General features: G+C 33.7%; 1 protein-coding gene across 5 annotated transcripts in view; it reads right to left on the bottom strand.

The window, feature by feature from the left end:
• LOC119828524 (ETS-like protein pointed) overlaps positions 1-22,539 on the bottom strand; it is a 101,230-nt gene that overhangs the window by 24,601 nt on the left and 54,090 nt on the right. For 3 of the 5 annotated variants that reach the window (XM_038350695.1, XM_038350697.1, XM_038350694.1), the window contains exon 4: positions 3,457-3,573. In XM_038350695.1, the coding sequence (XP_038206623.1) occupies positions 3,457-3,573 (117 nt within the window). Of the gene's footprint in view, positions 1-3,456; positions 3,574-11,633; positions 11,999-17,884; positions 18,123-22,539 lie in introns of those variants that run through there. The other 2 variants (XM_038350698.1, XM_038350699.1) reach the window with 2 other exon arrangements.

Here is a 22,539-nt window from a genome sequence, read left to right as displayed (position 1 = left end):
AAAGGCATTTAATGTTAGTTGTTTAAACATCAAGAACCAAACATGTTTACCGAAGGCCTAATAGAAGAATAATAGCTATCGAATGTGAGGCAAGAGGAACAATTAATCGGGCGGGCTCAGTTGGCTAACTCCGGAACTTGCCTCACTTGCGCAGGAAGTCAGCGTCCTTCATCGGACCCACGGTTTGATATAAGTTTCTATTATTGCTGAAGATGATCGAATTGCTTACCCAATAACAGGGGTTTATCGATTGCGATCTTTCTTAATACGTATTGGGCTGCTAATGTACGCTACACGTTAAATTAACTTTGATTGGAATATTATTTAAATTTAAGGAATAATAACAATTACTCGTGAGTACTTTGCCAACTTATAACGATAAATGGTATATATTGGAGTCATGTATATATGCCTTTGAATTAGTTGCCATAAACCTCATTATACTCTTATGTTTAAGTTATAAAATTTCACCCAATTCAATTTTCCATGTGAGACTAACAACGATTCGAATTAAAATTCTTTATTTTATCTACAATTAGCAAAAAGTGAAGAAAGCTAATCGATACAAATGCAGTTAAGCGTTACTATGTTACAAATTGCAGAATGGGTCGAAACTTGACTTTTTCTTAGCGAAAAGCGGGACGAGAGCCAGCTAATACTAAATAATTACTTTAATTACGGCTTTTAGTCAGTGACCGCCTTCAAGAGAAGCACCGTCGTGTTTATATTTCATTCTGTAATATTCCGACTACTGAGTGAGTAGGCACTCAACCTGTCATTTTCTATGCAGGTTAACGAGAAGGCAATTATAATAATAATTAAGTCTATTTATTGAAGCAAAAGGAATGTATTACATATTTACCATTTCCAATGTACACTGATTGTCTTCAGTGTTCGGTCCTAATGAATAGTCAATGAGAATGATATGAACAATATTAACGTCCTATATAATCTTTATACGTACATAAAGTTTTATAAAGCATTGGTAATATAAACTTAATTGATGGTTAAAAATAATATAAGAAAGGATTTTGTTCTTTGGAATAAATCATAATGTGTTAAACAGGATTCGACTAATAACTGGAGTCAATGAGTGAACTCAATCTTGCTCATGATTGTAAAATTGTCAGCGATAAATCTTCATTAAGCCTTTATTACACTCAAGGCTATAAATGATAATATTTTATTCTTAAATTATATTACACCTGTCCTGCTAAATCGGGGGAATGAAATAAACATTACAAAGCTGTTGTTTTTTTTAATCATGAAGCATATCAATTTCTTTATGAGAACTAAGCTTAGACCCAATATTGTTACCCCGTAGTCTGTATCCCTAGGCCCGTCTAGTTATAATAATAACACGTGTATGTACTTGATAGAATAACATGAAATTGATTCTATGAAACCATATATACTATTTTCATTCTTATCTAAGATGTTTCTGTACCAGTTACATAAATTAAGTTGAAAGATATCAACAATATTTTGTAAATACTGACTGCAACGTTTTAAAATTAAACAAGGTTTTCAGGTTGGGCTGAGCAAGAAACTCGCTAACCTTGGCCTGAAGGAATATTAACGAAAGAATCGAATAATTAAAATCGTTTTTCAGGATAGGGAAGGTCGTATGTTCATCAACGTATGCAAATTATTTTCGCTTTTAAAGTAATTTGTGTTATGTCGAGTATCGTGCGATTGTGTAACGATAATTATCCTTCTATATTATATCGCAGTTTAATTAAGTGTTTGGTGCAATGAAGTAAATTAATAATGTTCACGGGTCATTAACCATTTGTTTTGTTCGGTTGCAAACGGTTGCTTAGTGTAGTCTCTTGTAAGAGTTATTTGAAATATTTATTGGTTTCAGAATAATCGTGTGTTGGGCGCATAGAGCGGAAGCGCGAATAGACACGGCGCAGACGCACGCACTTCCGCCGATCACGGGCGACGACCCGCCACCTGTCTGCTCTATGCTCTATGACCGCCCACAATCACGGTAGAGTTTATAAGGGATAATGGAGTGCGAATAATTTCGATCGAAATTAGATTTTCTAGAATTTTCTTTATTTTATTCCGATTAGATATTAGGGCTGTGTGTTGTTTAACCAGTAAAACGACGTAGTAGTTAAATTAATTAAATAAGAGTATATTTTTATACAAACTTTTTTGCTTTTTAAATCAATAAATAAGCTCATTATCTAACTAGTACATGTAAGAAGCACTTGACTACAGCGGTGGTCGCCATACATCCATCACTCTCGCAACTACTTGCATATATTGCATATGTAAATATATCCCACATTTCTAGCGTTCGTCTTGCAGTTGAAACTAGTAAGATCTGACATGGCTACTTTTTAGGGTTCCGTACCCTATATGTGTCTGTTGGTCCGTCCGTCTATCATAGGCTGTATCTCACGAAATTTTCGGATATGATGTATTTCTGTCGTCTCTGTACCAAGATATAATAAAAATAATCAAGGTTAAGAATCGGTTAGCATGGTCATAAATTGGATGCGTAACCATTTTTTTGCAATGCCTCCTTAGTTAATTTCTGTATTCTAACCGACGCGAGTTCAACTCGCACTTGACCATTTTATTATAAATTGCAATGCATCGATACCTTTATCTTTAGATAGTTTTTCTAAGGATCTAAAAGCATTTTTAGGATAATTTTACAGTTTAATAAATATGACTAATTCAATTGAGGTAAGAGAACCATCTTTTTACATTTAAGAGTTTAATTTAAAATGATACGTACGTAGTTGTAGTTTATTGCTTTTCCGCCCAGTCGTTAAGAGTGTTAAATGAATAAACAAGAGCTTTTGAAATAAGATTTCGTAAATTATAAACTCCAAAGCTAGTTTTATACTCAATATTACAACCAAAGAGAATTATAAGAGTAATATCGTATAAGCTGTATGAAATAAATGCGGGCATATTTATTTAATAATGATAAAATTGAGAATCCATTAGCGTATCAATTGTTAAGTTACATATGATTAATATGATTAATATGATTAATAAGTTCCTAAATATTTTGTCCTCGCTGTTTTATGTTTTTTTTTTTATAAAACGCAGATAGTGAAAGGTAATGTATGATGAGGCAGTTATATAATACTAGCACTAGCATTCGCCATCGTTATAAAAGGAAAAGAAGAAAAGGTTTTATTTAGATAGTTTTCGTTTCCGTGGAATTTCCGAGATACAGATCATCCCTTGTCATTTCTCGAGTCTTAGTCTATCTTTGTAGGAAATTTCGTAGAAATCGGTTTTGGTTTAGGAGTAAAAGAGACGGGCAGACGATGTCAAATTCCACTGATCTTTTCCAAAACACCATTTTCCTACATTATTACAATTTCCTTCATTAGTCAGCTAGAGTCACACCGTCAACTATTCATAATTATAATAATCTTTAGTCTAATAACACTTATTCTATAAGTATTGCTTATTCTCTACCTTTTGGTACACCGAGGCGCAGCTGCTCCTTCTCCCAGGAGGCGAAGGTAGCCTTCAGCGCCTCGGCCATCTTCTTGTTGGTGCCGGGCGTGAGCGGCGGCACCTGCGATGGGATGTCTGAAACAAAAATAAGTTTACTTTATTTACATGATTCAAGCAAGAGTAGTATTTAATAGTTAGTTAAATATTCAATATTAAAATACAAATGAAATTAAAACATTAATCCATGAAACGAGCAAAAGTTAATCACATTTTTATTATTCGTTACCATTTAAATCTACTCTTTTAAGGACGTAAAAATAATTTGCAGTTTAAATGTATAACAGGATTTTATTGCAGCCGTAATAATAGCATTTTCTTCAACAGAAAGTACATTTAAATACGCTGAACTATAATTAACTCTAAATGATCCTGTAGTGTTAAATATAATCTGATAGTATGATGCATGTTTTATAATGAGTACATTTTTGTTTTACATTGTCTTTTGTCACTAACCACGCCACGTTTGATATAGTTTTGACAAATTATTAGAACAAGATTAAAGTTTAAATGATCTAATGTTTTATTCAACCCTTTTTAAGTTCAAAAGATTTGTAGCACGCTATACGCAAACTGATTAAGACCGAGCGTGGCTTGACTTGTATTTAGTTGTGCATATTTTTCCATTATCTCCTGTCGATCGAAGCTGACGATTGACATCGATTGCTTGTTGGATATGTGTCGTGATGTTGTTGGGGCCGATTAACGATCTCACTGTCAGTGCATTTCAGTTGGGGAATACGAAGCGAACCACCGATACATTTTTATTGAGCTTCTATAGCGATATTTATGATTGTAATTATGAATGTTTTACCTTTTATCTCAACATACATCGATTTGAAGAATATACGTAATCTTATAGAAATTTTGAAGACTTTTAAGTGTCACATCTATTAGTTTTGATATCAATTCTGGTCGAATCAAAACATTAAAAAACGGTAATATCAAAGCATATTTTAGACAGAAATGAGTGTCGTCGCGGCGTGTCCCGTTTAATCAGACGTCTCATCAAATGAGATAATTATCTGACATTTTAATTACTTCATCTATGGTATTTATTTTACCGTGTACAACTAATTATTATTTGATTTTTATTTTGAAAAATAAATCAGTGATAAACAAGCGAGATTGCATCGAGTGTGTCTGTGTTGCATACGCTAGTTTCATTCATAAGTGCGTCAGGTTTGTCTGCGCGTGTGTGCGTGGGCGTGTGCCTGTGTGCGCGGCTGCACACCTGCCGACCTGTTCTGAGATGTAGAGATTTGTACAGCTCTCCCACGGTCGGTGCCCGCTCTGATCTAGCAGAATCGCTCTGATCAATTTAAATATTTTTCATACTCATACCCTTAGGATTCTTTACTACTTGGGAAAAGCAGCCTCAGCGTTCAATAACCAAATCTTTTAAATTTTTTACAGTATTTTTTATGAAATAAAATGTATAGTTATTAGTTTAATGCTAAGAAAAACTGGATCAAAGAATGATTGAAGATAAGATTTACAAGAGTTTTTTTTTATTTCTGTGATAAATGTTTGAAATATGGAAAGCAAAGCGTTCTAATTACGTGTTATTATTACTATGTGTATTATACACGCAGGTGCACCTGACTCATTACGCGTGTGTGTACAATAATTTACATTGTTTCAAGTGAACTATCTAAAAAACTTAAGATTTGTTTTCTATAATTAAAAACCATTCAAATTTGTATATTACATATGAATTACAAATAGCATTACTTGCCTTTGTTTTGTACAATCGTTATCGTAATAACTTTTATGGGCTCGCTTAAAAAGCGAAGTACATACCGTTTATATATGTATAAGTATACGTTTGAACATCAAGAAAATTAAACTAATTAAGAAACAACACTGCCTTTATATCTTTATGTTTCTTGCTATCAGTAGACATAAAAGGCTTTTATTTCAGCAACATACTTTTTGTGACGAGTCGTACTGTCATTGTTTCTATATAAATTGAAGGTTCTCTAAAGCAGATATCCAAAAAAGAAAAAACATAAACAGGAGCGCTATCAAATTATATTAAAAAAAATGGTTTATGTGAATCATTTTCTTTTACTGTTTGATGAGAACTACATTAATTTCAGTAATGCCTTAAAGCAGTATGACATATAACGATTTACGACACACGAGTATAGCTCCGGTAGAACGATTTTTTAAAATACCACGAGGAAACCAACTGTTTTTCTCTAACTTTTTATACGAAAAGGAGAAGATGGTTTGTAATGGCTCATCCTATTTTATTAGAAAAATTATTTTATTTTAAATTGATTTATGTAAAATAAATTTTGGATTAAATGAACCCCGTATTGCCACTTAGCTTTTCTAGTAGGTAACTACACCTAACATAATAGACCTATAATATTATTATTATTTACTGAGTCTTACATGATTTTTGGTAACACTGGATTGTAGTTCAAGCCCCCTTGATAGGTTACACAAACCCACAAATTCAAAACGTCATTTATTATCTTTTTATTTTCTAAACGTTATAATATTCATAATTATATTTTTATACACAATATGAAAAGAAGCCTATATACTTAAATATGTATTTACATGCAAGTTCCTTAGGAACAAGGATACAAATGGTAATTAAAGTTAACATTTTCACCTATGTGTTCATTATAATCTATGTGGGTTTATAAAAGCGTACACCTGCATCATTACGTATACGTACAATGTGTAAGATAAAATGTACTTTAATATAAAAAATATAGCAATATATCACCTATAACAATATATCATGTCATTAACAACGAGCGCTCCAAAGGCGATGTATGTTAGAAATATATATTAATAAATAATTAAAAAATGCATTCTAGTGAGCATGTAATTTTAATATGTTTAAAAATAAACTGGTAGCAAATATGCTATGTCAGATGTTTTTGTTTGAGCAATAATTAAAATGTTTTCTACTTGCTGTATTAATTTCAGGAATGGCATTTCGCGAGTAATGCAAAAAGTCTGTGGTGTCAAGATTTCCGTTTCCGTAATTATAGTAATGGGGGGATAAATGGTTTCGGTTTAATTGTCGAATATGGTTTGTGATTGAGCTCATCCGCACAGCTGTGGAACAACACTAAATTCATTTAAGATAAACTCATTACTGATATCCTTGGCGCATACAGCCATAAGCCAGACGAAGACAGAGCATAATAATGTAAATAGAAAACATTGATAAAAATATCGAGAAAACATTGAAAAAATTATCTGAGACATGTCTACTTTAAAAATGGAAAAAAGTATAAACTACGCGCGTTTTAAATGATAATTTCAAATCATATAAATACTGTAAATCGTAAGGAGTATTTTTACTCTTTGCCGATATCATCTAATTTGTGATTTAATGTGACTGAATGTATGTACTTAGTGAGTTACTGTTATGTATTTAGTGAGAAATATTCAAGTAAGTATTTACACGGACTTCAGTGGAACGTGTGCAAATTTTGATAAGTGTTCGACAGTATCATATGTAAATGAGAATGTAATTAAATGTGGTTAATGCACATTGACATCATATGAAATTTGTTGTAAATTGTGATGTCAGTATTATTAAGATATTGGTTAAAAAATCGCTTGATAATAATTTATTTTAGTACAGATATGTCGCAATCATAATAAGAGTATAAGCCGGAAGCCGACAATTGATTTGTAAGTACGAAAACAATAAGAATTTCTGTGTTAAATTCGTAACATTCAAGGAAAGATAAGTTTGTATATGAGAACGATTGGCTTTCCATTGAATCACTAGTTTTTTAGAACATTTCAATTTTAAAACGTATTTATCATGTTATTATTATTGAAAATAACGTACCCAAGAAAACAATACTCTAGAGTCTAGGCTCTAGTTTCATAGCAATTATTATCATTCACAAGGCCAAGATGATCCTATCGCATTAACAGTTGAATGAATCAGATGCTATCTAACGGAAATAATACTTTATAAAATTAACTCAACCTTAGACGTAGCCTCAGAAAAATATTAGAATTACAATTTTAGGATAATAATCTTCCTTGTTTTCGGGTTTTCCATTCAATGAAGAAGTTCAAACGTATGGATTGAACTTTAATTATAATATTGAATTACTTTTCGTAAAATAAATATGTTTGTGATATTTTCCCTATTATGATATATAAATAAAAATTTTAGGCTGTTCCTAAAATAAAGGATATTTTAGGAACCATAGGAAAAAAGAGCGAATTGTTATTCGGAACTTTTTTGTGTGGTCTTTTAGTGGAAATCAGAATAATTTTCATTGTTTTAGTGTTGAATCGGAGGTTATATTCTGGTTGTTTCACTGGTGGTGTGGGCCGAATCGTGAATGGCGTAGATAACGGCACAATAGGCAGGAGATGCGGCCGGCTGGCCACCAAATAATACCAGATTCGCAATTAGCCTTCAAACGCTTGTACTAATTAAAAGGGATTTTTATGTAAACTACACAGTCGTTCGCAAAACGGCCTAGATGTAATATGTTTAGTTACAGATTAGTAAATTACCGACTATTTAGTATGCTCGACAATTTACCGATAAAAAACATCTATCTAAAATGACGTTTATGCAATCATTTTCCTAAATCCAATCATTATAAATAAATTTTATTAATTAATTCCATATTCGTTGACAATTCCAGCTAACGAAACAAACATACGAATTGAATTAAGATTTCGCAATTATATCCAAAAAATTATACCGAAACGACTCTTGTAAAAAGTTGGTCGTTAAGACATGCTAATTAAAAATCAAAGAAATTACAGACAGGAAACACCGTATAATTATTGATTACAATTAATAAGCCCAAATAAAATAAAACCAAATCGTTATATGAAGTTTTTTGTATCCAATACTGTAAGAGCGTGTTGAAATAGGACAAAATTTCATAACAAGATTACGTCATTAATGTTTCTATAAGTTCTTAAAAAATATGACTTGGTCCGTACCTTAATTTTATGTGATAAAAATGCACCTTACATTGCAGAATAGTTTAATCGGTAAAAAAAAACAAAATCCCCGTTTTCATTATAATTAACAAAATCTGGGTTGAAATTTAAAAATCAGCTTTTATAAGTAAATCTTCTGAGCTCATGGTTTTCTAATTTGATTGTGTTAGCTTAGTGGACGTTACGGCTTAAACAAGAAACTAAGTCACGTAAAGCGATATGAATGGTGTTGTTCGCCAGTGCAACAGGTGGTAAATAAGGGTGGTTGCGAGGGGCGATAAGCCTACCACTTGTTGCTGTGCGATAGCTAGAAGGGCTATACCGATAATATCTTTATTTTTATTTGCATTGTCTGTCAAGTAACTCTCGTATATTACCATTCTTAAAAGAAAAGAAGGCGCTGTCTAATTGTGCCCTTTTAATATATTAGATATTTATATTACAGTATGTTATAATTGATATTGATCAATAATTCAAAATTCTATGAATACCGAATACTATGCAATATTTAATTGGGACATAATTATTTTCTGTAGTTGTTTTAATTTCAGACGTTTAAGGAAAACTTAAAAAATTTGAAAACTGTTGCCAGTGCACGCCAGTTTATACAATAGAGGGGGAGAACAAAAGCTCGCGCCATTTTTACCGACTCTATTGTTCGCCGTTTGAACTTGGAACGTCGCGTGACGTAAACGGCGCGTGCGATGTTTTGAATTCAAAATTCTGTATAATTAACTTTGATAACTGTTCCTAGAGCTCATGTAATTAAAAAGTAATTACATGCGAAAGAAGAGTGTTCTTTTGTAGTTCAAGGTTAATGATAATGGCCACTATTTTAATAACTATCTCAGAACGTACAATTTATTAAGTGCAGTTAAAAATTATTTAAGATAAATGTTTTTGGGTGAATAGAGCTTACATATATACATGAGGTTTAGTTTTGGATTAGTTTTGTTGCCATTTTTTTTACTAAAGACTAAATATACCTACACGATTCAAAAGTGCTTCTAGAAGTCTAATTCAATATATAAATATGTCAGTTTGAGTTTGACTGAATTATATAGCTCTGTTTTAATTGATAATGTTGATATCGCAAAAACATGACGTCTGCAGGAGTTATTAATCTATCTAGTTGGTAAAATGCGGTAGACAATAGAGGCAGTGATCTGTGGCGTTGATCACGAATGTAGGCGAGAGACCTTTGTTCAATGACAGAGGCGGCCCGGGCGCATCATCTCATTGAGCGCGCACCGGATGGGCCAATCAGCACCGTGAATGGACGCCCCCGCTCTTGCTAGCTATTAATTCTCGTATTATCATTACAAGAAGTATGTTTGTAGTCGACGATGTAGTATCCTGGTATTCGTAAAAGGCAGATAAGTTTTAAAGGAAATCAATGTTTTAGTTCCTATTGAAAAAACCTTTGTTCAGAAATGGTTTGATTTATTTTAATGTAAGCTATTGCTTCATAGATTGTACAGCCAAGGTTGCACATAATGAGTATGAATTGAAATTAAATATTTGATATGAATTATATGCAAACAAAATTCAATTAGTAGAGGGCTTCTATGCAAACGTTTTGCCAGTCCCACAGTTTATAAATTAAGTAACTAAACGAACTACCAAACAGTTAACAGGCCACCAACGTTCACGCCTTCATTGAGAGAGCACGATGCTACAGCTTCTGTATTGTGTAAAATGTTGACTTTTATAGCTCCCGGTAATATGCGTCGTTACAATACCTCATTATATGACACATGCGTGTATTGTCCACGTCTGAGATGTTTGCTTGACGTGCTTATTGCGTGTTTCTACCGCTCGGTGAAATGGCTTTATTTATCGGCTTTCGGAATGGTTGTAATTGAAAAAGAATTACTGATACTCAACCTTTATGACATGTACAAGACTAGAGTCTAAGGAGAATTTTTATACTAGCATATAAAATAAATACTTCAACTACCAAACTGTCTCTTTTTTACATTTCCTCTAATTTTGTCCATGTGTATATATAACTTTTTAGGTATAAAAAAAAAGTGTGCTACTAAATTAATAAATGTCGATAAAATGAATCAGACGGGCTTAATTACTTAATTTTTTAAGATTATGTAGTTTTTAAGGCTAAGCTAATCTTTGATTGAGCACGCACGGTAGGTCTTCACTTTCAAGATCATCAGAGCGCATAGTAATTCATAATTACAGTAATGAGAGCTTACTTGCATAACCGTTGTTCTACACTATTTGATAGTTGCAAACGGAAATGAGGTTTACGCTGACCTTAACTCTCACTATTTCACTTTTTTTATATACTTTACTTATTTTTGAATTTGGTATATGATTTTTATTATATTCAAAATATAAAACATAATATTAAAGTAAATTTTGACATATATTATATTGGGTTTTTAATGATTTTTATTTTTTGAATTATGCCCAATTAAATGGAAATAAAAAATCAAACCAATGTGTATAAATGTAGAGCTAAATAATTATTAAAAAAACTCGTTAGCTATTTCACAATGGGACGTTCTTGGAAAGCTCACCCAAAGATTAGTGAAAAGTTAATAGCAGATTATACCCATGCTGCAGCAATTTCAAGCTGTGTAGTGATACGCATCGAAAACAATACGTTTTCATATATTTGTTACAGTCACGGCGCGTTAACATTTGGGACAAGAGCACGCGAAACCAAGACGTTGCGTCAGTCTCCGAGGATGATACTTTGGATTTTCACAACCGACAATTGTGTTGCAAAAAATACTAATTCTGCAAATGGATATTGTGTACTCGGCTTGAGTTTTTAGTTTGTCCTTTATTTGCTTTATATCAATGGTGGGTTTTAGCTAATTTGTGATAGATAGACTCAGATGGGAGACTCTGCTTTTGTTGCATTCTACATAAGTGTAGTGTTTAATATTGGACCATTTTTCTTATAAAAATAGACACACAAAAAGCTCCTAATAGTAATTATTTATGCCAATCCCCAATGGTGCGTTCAAAATGAAAATGTTGAAAAATACTATTGACATTTCATTTAATTATTTTTTTACACCTTCACTTACACTTTTTTATTGGATTTTTTTTATATAAAGGTTAATGTTTAAAGCAACATTGTTCAGGTAAAAGTATTTTTTATTCAGATTATAGTATAATCAAGTCAGGTTGTAATCAATTAGACTCACCTTTCGGCTTATTGAAAGCTTTCATCATGACTTTGATTCCCATGCCTGCAATGGCCGCTGTCGCCTCTATTTTGTCTGCCACGGGTTCTTCAATTTTAATTTTTACCCGTTAGCAGGCTGCTTGTAAATTTTATACACCGTCTTTGAGCACTATTTACAATTACAGTTCAATCTTTCTAGTATTAACAATTATTACAACTAGTTAAATAAGATCAATAAATATCACACCGTTTCTATTTATGTAGATTGTCCTGTATCAGTCTAAACACTCTTCGCTGTTTTTCATTTTGATGACAAAATGTCTTATCAAGTCACGGTTGAAAAACTGTTCACTCGCGTATCACTGATCATGTTTTGCCGAACATCTGTATTGACATAGCGTTAAGTGAATTTCGCATTTGACTCCGATTACGTTTTATTGGCTGTTATTTCAATTACACCTCCAATAGTTTAAGAAACTGGTTCACACGTAATAAAATGCACTCTAAGCCATTATTTGAGTGATAAGTAACGCGTGAAGTTACAAGGTAACGCTCTCTATCGGTGGCGACGTAATGTGTACGTATTTAAATTGCAAGTGAAATTCCCACAGGTGCGTGGTGCGATCCGACACAGGCGTTTCCGGCCCGGTTCCCTATTTAACAGAACAGTATCAACCCTCGCCTGCGCCACTCTCATTTAACCCCCCGTTGCATTTGTGTTCACACACTGCTCGCTCGCCTGTGACGGGCAATTTTGCTAACTTTTGTGGTTACTGGTTATGATCAAAGTGCATAACAAATTTTATAAACTATGTTTTCACTAAGTTGGCTACTCGTTACCTTAATGGTTTCACGGTCGAACCCGTTAAAGAGCTTTTATATCCTTACATATTCGGTATAAGGTTTCCTCATAACGTATTCTGTGTATGTTTATATATTTTTATAAAATTCCGTAAGTGTCACATTAACATATTTTAATCAAAAAAATTAATTATTCCATTATTAAACATTAAACTCTCTTTAAAATTAATAATCTCAATTTAATACCGATAGTGAATAAACATCCAATCCACTTTGCATATTAAAAGGATTACCAGCTTAATTGGTTGGATAAGTGGATGTTTAATATTTAACATGCGTTCAGAGTACTAATAATGAAACTGTAATGTAACCAATTGATAGTGATGGTGCATCAGACCGCGTAAAGAGTTCAAGGGTTAACATGTAAACAACTTCATTTCGTTTTAATAACCGTTTTGAGAAGGGTTTCCATTCAATTTATGGTTTGTAGGCTAAATTTTTAGTTAATAGTTCATAAGTTGTAAATAGAAAATTCACACGCTTAGTAGTTTAAATAACAATAACAGTTATGGATTAATAATTGATTTGTGGTTTGATATATTATAAATAGTAATACAGTAGGCCGTACTGCTTAGTGTCTATATAATTTACTACTATTAGATTGTTTTTAACAATCTTAAATAGACCTATAAATTACTGTTTACATATTTTAATGATGCGAACCTTTTGATATGTAGTACTATGACTACTTCGTTTTTATCTTTAAATGCTATAAAATATGATATTAATAGTAAGTTATGGGCTAATAAAATCGTTCAAGTTTAATCAGATTATGTCTGTCTATTAACAAGTATAATCGAGGTGGTCTTGGCTCTTTGTCATAATTCATATGTAACGACATATTATGTCTAGTTCAATTGTCCTATATAGGAGGACAATAGTACAATAATACTTATTGCATCAATGCATACTGGTATACAATTATTGACAACTACATATATTCGCTCCGATTTTTTTATCATTCTTTATAATGTAAGAACAAAAAAAAACATATTTCAAAAATATCTAGACAATTTGTTCTTTTATAGTATGAGCTGAGTACCTACCATATAATATTATTTTCCTCCACTGAAGTTTTTAATTATATGAACATTTGAGCTCATTTTAACGTTATAAATATAAATGTTTATTTAGTACCCACTTATAAAATGACTCACAATATCAATTAAGAATTAATTTTTAAAACATGATATCAAATTAAGAATTCCAAAATACAAAATCGAATTTCAATATTTTGTTTGAACAGACGTGCATCCTCAAGCAATGTACAAGTGATTGATACATATTGTAAGGCTCTTGATTGAAGTAGAGTGTACAATATGTCTCAGATGATCGTGTGCTGTGATTCTTGGGTCTCGGGGTCAACTAACTCGATTGTCGCGCCCAATTTGTTCCTTACGCCCCTAAATTGCTACCAAACTGACGGTATATTGAATTTGCCTCAATTTGTTTATTATTATTGATGCAACTTCATAAAATTTGCTGCATATAATTTCTAATATTTTAAGTTACTAGAAATATTATTTATAGGTTTAAATATAAAAAACCAAAACGTAAGAAATTATGAAATTAATTTGCGTAAAAAATAATAATAATTCCAGCAGTAGACGGTGGCAATCGTTGAATAGAAATTGTCGTCTAGTCTTAATTAATGCCTGTGGCTATCTGTAAAGCAAATACTAAGCGTTGGGTGTCAATTGCACTGCGGGATCAACTGGGGTCGGCTCTAATTTCTATCTCATCTCCGACCCTCTTAATAGGAAAGTGGACACCCGCATATCTGTACACTAACTAAGTTAAACTTGGATTTAGCGTTAATGTATTTCGTGGAGAGATAGACAATGGAATTCCACAGCCCTACAATCGAGCGTGTGCGTTCAAAAACAAGTTTCTTTCCCGCGGCATTGTTTTGACGCTCCGCCGCGAGATTTTGAACGATTTTGCGTGGATTGCGTATGCAACAACAAACACTGCGACAATGGATGCTTCGACGAAACATGTGTGACGCGGGAGCACGATACAAATGTAGAACAATGCTTGTATAACAATTCGGTGGCGTGTTGACGCGAACTAACAATGTGATAGATTGTTTGGACGCAATGCAACGGAGCTTTTACCGAAATTATACAACAATTATGTTAGCACATTCTTGGCATGTTTGGCGGTTTATGTCGCAAATACAATTTGTGTATTTGGAGCTGCACGAAACCCTCTGTATAATATACAATGGACACAAGTGATTTGACCTCAGACCTCTCAATTAAAACGTTATGGACGGTCGGCGTGGGGACTTTGTCGTGATATATGAGTAGAGGCCTCTATATGAACGTATAATTTATTACAATATTTCTGTTGTAATGTAATTTGCGTTATAAATATGTTTTATATGCAAAACTAAAATATTCCATATTGCGAGATTTTATCGAGACTGATTCATATCATTTTACAGAGAGTGAAAACATGGATATTTTATACAATGAGAACAAAATAGAATGTTGCTGTGGAAACATGGACGGGAGAATTGAGCTAGATCTGTTTGATCTGGTATTTTTGTGTCATGGCAGTTTCGTCTCGAAATTCAATCGAATAGTTCATTTAAATTGCTTGTAAAGTTAGGTAAATGATATTACGAGGCGTGCACAGTCGACTTGAGAAGCGTGGGGCGGGCTTGCCGGCGATTGGCGAGCGCCTCCCAACGCCCACGCACATGCGCCTTGCATCAGTCGCGAGAAAAATCTTCACGAGGATAATTTTTTTCATGAACGCACACGAGAATTTATATCTATTTTTATCGTGGGTGGCATTATGGCCGTTTCTGCCACCGAGCGATTAACACCGCGGTTTCAGGGGTTTGGCATAACAAAGTTTTTATTGCACACGTTTTAATTTCATAGGAATGCGTCCAATAAACGCCCTCCCACTTCATATTGGCACATCCGATTTGTTAAAAAAATTGGCACCGACTCACATTGTCTAAGACAACATAAATATGCTGTGGTTTGAAATCATTCGATAAACAGTATCACGGTCAGCGTTACAACGTTAAATCTCTGTTGTGGATATTAAATGTAAACGATCATTACACATTCAAATGAATTTTCAGTACTTTTGTATGTTAATTCAGCTATAAGGTTAAGTTCAGTGTCGCAGACGATGTATTTAACATTATTGGTTTGTTGATCCGGTATTTTAATTATATGGAAATATGTGAATATTCAAATGCAGAAATAAATTATCTTATAAATTGTCATATTTAACATTTCCTACGTATAATGAAATTACATAATTTTAACAATTTTTGCTTTAGTATATTTCATAAAAATAAGTATATATAAATTTCAGACCTGTCCAGTAATGATGATAAATGTGGCAATAGCAACCTTAGTTTATGGAACGGTGTCACTATGACATCAACGGCTATTAACCGAGTGTTAACGCGCTAAAAATATTTCCCACTGCACCTCATCAAATTTATTGACGCATTTGTGGAAAGACATAACACATGTTAGTCTTAATTATATCTGATTATAGTCAGGAAATGGTTATAATTTTTGAAATAAACTAATTAATACGTTTTAAAATAAGTTATACATCCACGAGGATACATTTAGTGCGTATTAAAGTGTATCTGAGTAAATATACTGGTTCATGATCACAATAAATTTGACAACTGGTCACATGGTTGGCAAATAAGTGAAATAGCTTTAAACATAAAAGAGAAGTCAAACAGTTCATTCGAATGTGCGTCAGTTGATGCGCGACGCAATTATTCAGTGATGTACGCTTCGATGAGTGCGAAAATTTGACGGCTGACTCGCGCGCACCGAACTGGCCGTATAAACGTGTAAAATACTAATCATTTGTGTCTCCACTCACATTTTGGTGTACAATTTATTGCACTTGACGCACTAACGAACCGAAATGTAACTATAATTGCGTAATTATCATTTGGAGGTTATGTTTCGTTTGTAATCTACTGCTTATGTTACATATTGATAGACATCCTTTAACTTGGATATACGAAGGTTGCTTTCTACACAATAAAACATATACAAATAATGACTCTACTCAACAAACAGAGTAATGGATACTTTTAGATTGTAACTTTGTAATATGGTAGCAGCGTGTGAGCGGTTCGCTTACGATAGAAGTAACTCGGGAAAACATGAAAATATTTACTTTTAGCTACAAATTAGCGTTCAGTAAACCTATTTTAAAACAAACTATTGATTTGTGATCGCTAGTGGGTTGTTTGATTTCCGTCGATTTCCGCTCGCAGAAAATAAAATGTGTGATTATTTTTGTTATAAGATCTGTGTAGAGTTTTAGCTGCCTCATTTATTCTCATACTGTAATAATGCCGATCATTTGATTAGATAGAAAACGGATGTTATATTTTAACATTCGGATATTTTACATCAATAATTATTTTAACAAAAAACTAAGCCGCCTTCAAATTGTCAGAATTAGACCAATTTTATTATGGGACCACACGGGAGGCAACACTTTTGAAATAAACATTATAATAGTTATGACGTGACAAAAAAAATACAGCCATATTGAGAACCTTCTCCTTTTTTAAAGTCGGTTAAAAATAAAACGTAAAGGGTCCAAAAGATTTGCAAAAAGATATCTGAATAAACAATTGCATCACCTGTATCCGCTGTGATGGTGGAGAAATGTGTCGGTAGAGTATTATTTATTTAAAATAATACTACGATCTACATACAATAATAATAGTAAAGAGCATCAAAAAAGTTAAGAAAAACATTACGCAATAACATTACAATGACGAATGTTGCTATGAAACGAACTTAGTGAAAACACAAAACGCAATTACATGTGGTACCCTAAATGGGTTCTGACGATGCTCTTATCTGCTTGCTATTGTTTAACACGCTTTTTTCATTCCCACGGTCGTTGGTAAGCGTTGAGCCAAGCTGATAACGCGTACCTGTCTAGTACCTGAATCGTCTTAAGGAACATACAGAATGTATTCTACGTATTGGGTATTAGGGAGTTCTGTACTTAGTAATCCAGCGTTAAAATGAATAGCAATAATTTTATGTAAAATTATGAGTAAAGGTTCAAGGTCAAGAGAGCGAGAGCGATACCAGTAAAATTGATTGGGTAGTTATTTCATGCATAAAGCAATAATACGTAACATAATCAAACACTATTAAATGTATTTTAATGTTGAAATCTTATAAATTAAACTACAGCTTTGTATTCATCGCATATACACAGAACGTATTGAATTTAAATATTTAAATGAAACGGCATAAAACAAAGAGAGACAGGACTCAGGAGTCAAGTGCAAAATTCAGCTGCGACCCACGCATATTAGGACTGATATGATGCAGTGAGTATATGAACCGAATCCATTATCCAATGACGTACTGCAATTACCCATTTAATGTAATTTGGGCCATTATAATGTCCATTGCGACTTCTCGTACATTCTCAGCGTCACTCACTCAAAAGCACCAATTAGTGAAATCACAACAAGGATAACACTCTCTGTACACGGATGGATCGCGGGAGTTTTTCGGAACCGGTCATTTCAATATCGGATGTCGCGTATCCAGAGTTTCAGAGGTAGGCTGTGAGGGCGCGCGCGTGCGTGACTGCGGCCGGTGCGCGACTACTCGCTCAATGGGCGCCGGCGGAGGGGCGAAGCTCGCTCGGCTCACTCCCAGTTGAGCTTACGAAAATCACCAATTGTGATTGTCCACTTATTAAACTAAAACACATTAAGCACTTGCACTAGATAGAGCGCTACGATGCACCGTTTCGCGACTGACTCGGATGATAAAATTCAAGTTCGGGAGAGAGAGCTTCCGATAAAAAGCTTAGCGCTCTGCATCCGGTGCCACCTGCTCGCACTCGAGAGGAAACTGTGCGTTAGAAGGAGATGAAGTGATCGATCAAAACGCAGACCGGATGGCGGACTTGGTTATGAATGAATGCGCTGTCCTTGTCTGACGCATGCACAACGCGGTGCGGTCTCGCTCGTTCACAGGTTGTCGCCGTAGAGGAAGTGAAAGGGACGAGAGGCGGCGTAGTAAATATTGCTCCGTGGTCCCGCTGGGACTATCTATGGCTTAGTTTTTGTATCATCACAAAAGATAACCATCCAACGTTCATTCATAGATTTGCTATGGCTTTAGCATACGATAATGTAAAGTTAACGACGAAGTTAACATTTTATCACACTATGCCATGCAAAATAAATGCTATATTTCATTATTTTGCAACATTTAATTTGTTTTATTTTAACAACAACAGGATTTTGAGAGTAGATTTAAAGGTAAAATCTTGATATCTATATGTCTACATAAATAATCCAAATAAGTACCAACGGTGCCTAATACGATTATAAACACGCATGTTTAAAGAATTAAAGTAATGGAATACTTCAACCAATAAATGTCAGTTTGAGGTGCGGTCCAGGCAGAAGGGTACAGCATTGTTCGCGGTAACGTTATCTCAGGGCGCGCCGCCATCAAACCGTGTCAATGTTTAAGACAGCACGTGGATACCTTTGTATCAAATAATATTTAATCTGTGCTTTGTCCAACCAATTTACGACTATTGACTTTAATAAAAAGGGCTAAACCATTGCGCAGATGCACCTATGAAATAATATTAACTTATTATGACAAAAGTACAGTGTTAAGTTAACCCGCAAAATTTATAAAGCGTTGATTATGTATTACAGAAATTATAGTATGTATTACAGATTTTGCATATTTTATTCTACTCCCGATTCCAGATCAAGTAGGTATACAAGTGATGCTTTGTCTCTTGTTAGAATAATCATAAAATATTAAGCATTTTTAGGCTTTACCTTGTACATAATTATAAGTCCACTATCGCAATGTTTCACAATCGTCTTGCCAAAACTTTGCATTAAATAAGCAGGGAATAACAAAACAATCGACTTTCACTAAGACAAACAGAGGATGTGGCCCGTATTGTCATCATCGATGCTTGAACCACGATTGGGTCAACAGTAGAGTTTCGCTTAAAAAGCGCGCTTTGAATAATTTAGTACACCACAAAGATGTACGACTATCGCTGAATACGATCTGCATTGCGCAATACAGCGTTCATACGATTATCAGCAAGACAATGAACAAAGAGTGAATCTGAACATTAACATCACGTCTTGCCACAAATCAAAGAGATCCCGTCGAAGCATGTAACCTCTGCGCGCCAGGTGCTACGCGGGAAGTACCTCCTCCCCCGCTCGCCCCCCCCACCCCACCCCTACAACCTCCCTTCACCCTCACACAGCAACGCAAAGGAAGTCTATACGCACACTTACATAACATTGCCATGAAGTTCCTTACCGATTGTGGATGTGTGTTTCTGTAATTTATTAATGGCCTGCATTTACGAATGCGCCGCTGGTTACTTATGAAAAATGGCGAATATAAATATGAACGGAGTGAACGCTAATTCAGAGTTTTATTTTTATCATTTTAAATAAAGTCTTTCACGCTTTGTATGTATCTCGCATACTGAAGAGAACAGGTTACAAAATTACCTATGTATGTTTGCTCAGGTTATCATTTTTTTTTATAATTTGATATTTAATGCAAATTAGTGCGTAACCTTTAAGGTATTTTGCATACGAATTCCTTGAAGATGTGATTTTAAAACATTTCTTCTGAAGTGCTATTGTAATTATGCAAATATTGTCATTAATTACATTGATAAATCTAAATGTGACTGAAATAAAATAATAATATTATAGTAAATGATTATTCATCGCATATTGATGGCATGCGTTGTGTTATCCCTGGAATGCTTTTAAATGTTGTTTCTTATATCCTTAATTGTTCATGTATACAGTCCACAATGAAAATTATCACCAGGTAGCAAGGGTCTATACAATGAGTCCTTCCGGTATTCTATCTTATTAAAGCAATTTTCTCGAATATGAACTCTACAATGTAGTATATAGAGATGATATTCGACAAAATTTCAAAAATAGTTACAAAAATAAATACAACGTCAGAGATTCGATTTAAAAATAAGATTTATTTTGTGTAGCATAAGGTTTATATTTATAATAAATGTTCAATGGAAGGTTTTACGGAGTGATGCAGGGTTACCTAGCATCCGGTGTAAGCCGATACCGTGGGGAAGTATATACCATTTTAAGGCATGACTTACTCTTTATGTTATCGAGATAATTAAATATGATAATACTTCCATCTTTCGACAATGATTATGCAAAACTTTAAGTATGGTATGAAATTTACCAATTGAGTTATTACTATATGTTTATAATAGATTTGTTGTTGTAATATAGTATATATTTTTCTAATATTGACATTTGTGTCATAATACATATAACAAGACGTCAGTAATAAAGTCACACATTACATTCTTAAATTAGTTTTTTTCCTCTTCAACTCGATGTCATTGATTAAAACAATATGATTTATCATGTTACATATGATAATAATTAATATAATATTCTCGTACCAGAGTAAATTATTACTCTGCATTAATTGAATATATAAATGGTTCATTAATGCATAAAATTAGTTTATACGTGTGGGAACCGACATTTACTATGGTAAAGGGTCATAACTGCCACTAAAAATAAGCTAAGGAGATGCATTTTATTATTTAACATAGATTAAAAAAAATATACTTTTCCAATGGTTAAATTCAAGTATGCTTCTGCAATATATGGCATTGTTATGACGAAACGTGACTTAAAACATTTTCACTTTAATCCCCTATTATTTCAATAATGATTCCGATGATTGGTTTAGACTTTCATTCATTTTACAATTGAATATATTTGGGCAGTATTCGTCGAATTACATTAGTAAAACCCTTTTATTAGTCGGTACCCGGTGAAAGATATGTCAATTGTTCATCGTTAGCGAATGCGAGTCCTTAAAATGAAAAGAACCGCGATCCTATTCTGAGCAATACAATCCGTACACCATCATTATTCTCGCCGCAGTCTAGACTTGAATCACGAACAGTAAAATGTCGAACGGAACTATAAAAAGTTGAGTAAAAGGCGTCGAAAGAAGGCAGCGAATTTTAAGCCAAACCAGTTTAATGAGGGTCGTATTTAAATACGAAAATAAAGTTCCCACGGCGTCGCTCGCGGGAACGGAAGCCTCTGCGATGTCGCGGCTACACCAGCGACTTCGCGTATCGCGCGATCATCGCGTCGACGAAAAGACGCCTCCTACGATTGCGCCAAAACCGCGCCACCACCCAAACATGATCCTTTCACATCCTGAGAATCGTGGAAAAATTCACCTCGATGAATGCGATGAGAGGTCAATGTAAATTAGACTGCGGAGTATGTGATCAAACAGGTCCGTGAAATTATTCGAAGCGAATATCATGTTTTGCGATTCGGTCGTGGACGTGTTTCGAGGTAGGCCAGTAGCGTGAGAATATTTGTAAATTTGATTACGGTTATATTTTATTTCTTAAGGACAATGATAGCTGGCAATCAATAAACTTTTACATAATAAAAAACAAAACATTAGCGGTTTGTTTTTAAATGCGTGGACTACGATCGTTCATATTAAGATGTTATTTACGAATTCAAATGATTTTATTCTGATATTCCTGTAAAGAATTATATGTGAAATATATATTTCGTATACTGCCTCGTTAACTACATATTTCAATTCCGAAACAGTTTTAAAAATAATTCTGCATTATGTTATATCCATTATTTATTTTCTATATTATCATGGAATTTTCGCATTTTAATTTCAAAATATACAAGTTGTGAACACGTAGGACTAAAGTCCGATTGCTCTTTGTTTGGGCCGCTTTCGATAATGTCAACATGACCTTAGTCAACGGAACTCGAAACACCTTTATTTGTATACTTTTACAAAAGCTATTTTAAATGAGACGAGACCGTGTTATTCTTTTACAATATTTCCAGGATTCGAATGTACTAATGAGGTAACTATTTTCATAGATAGGAAAAGAATTCTGAGTATTAGGAACCTACCTACATGCAGTTACAAAGGTAATAATTCGTGTAGTGAATATTACGTACT

This window comes from Zerene cesonia, chromosome 8 (genome assembly GCF_012273895.1).
Source record: "Zerene cesonia ecotype Mississippi chromosome 8, Zerene_cesonia_1.1, whole genome shotgun sequence".
Lineage (NCBI taxonomy): Eukaryota > Metazoa > Arthropoda > Insecta > Lepidoptera > Pieridae > Zerene > Zerene cesonia.
The sequence above is the reverse complement of the archived record's forward strand: the minus strand, read 5'-3'. Positions and strand labels throughout refer to the sequence as shown.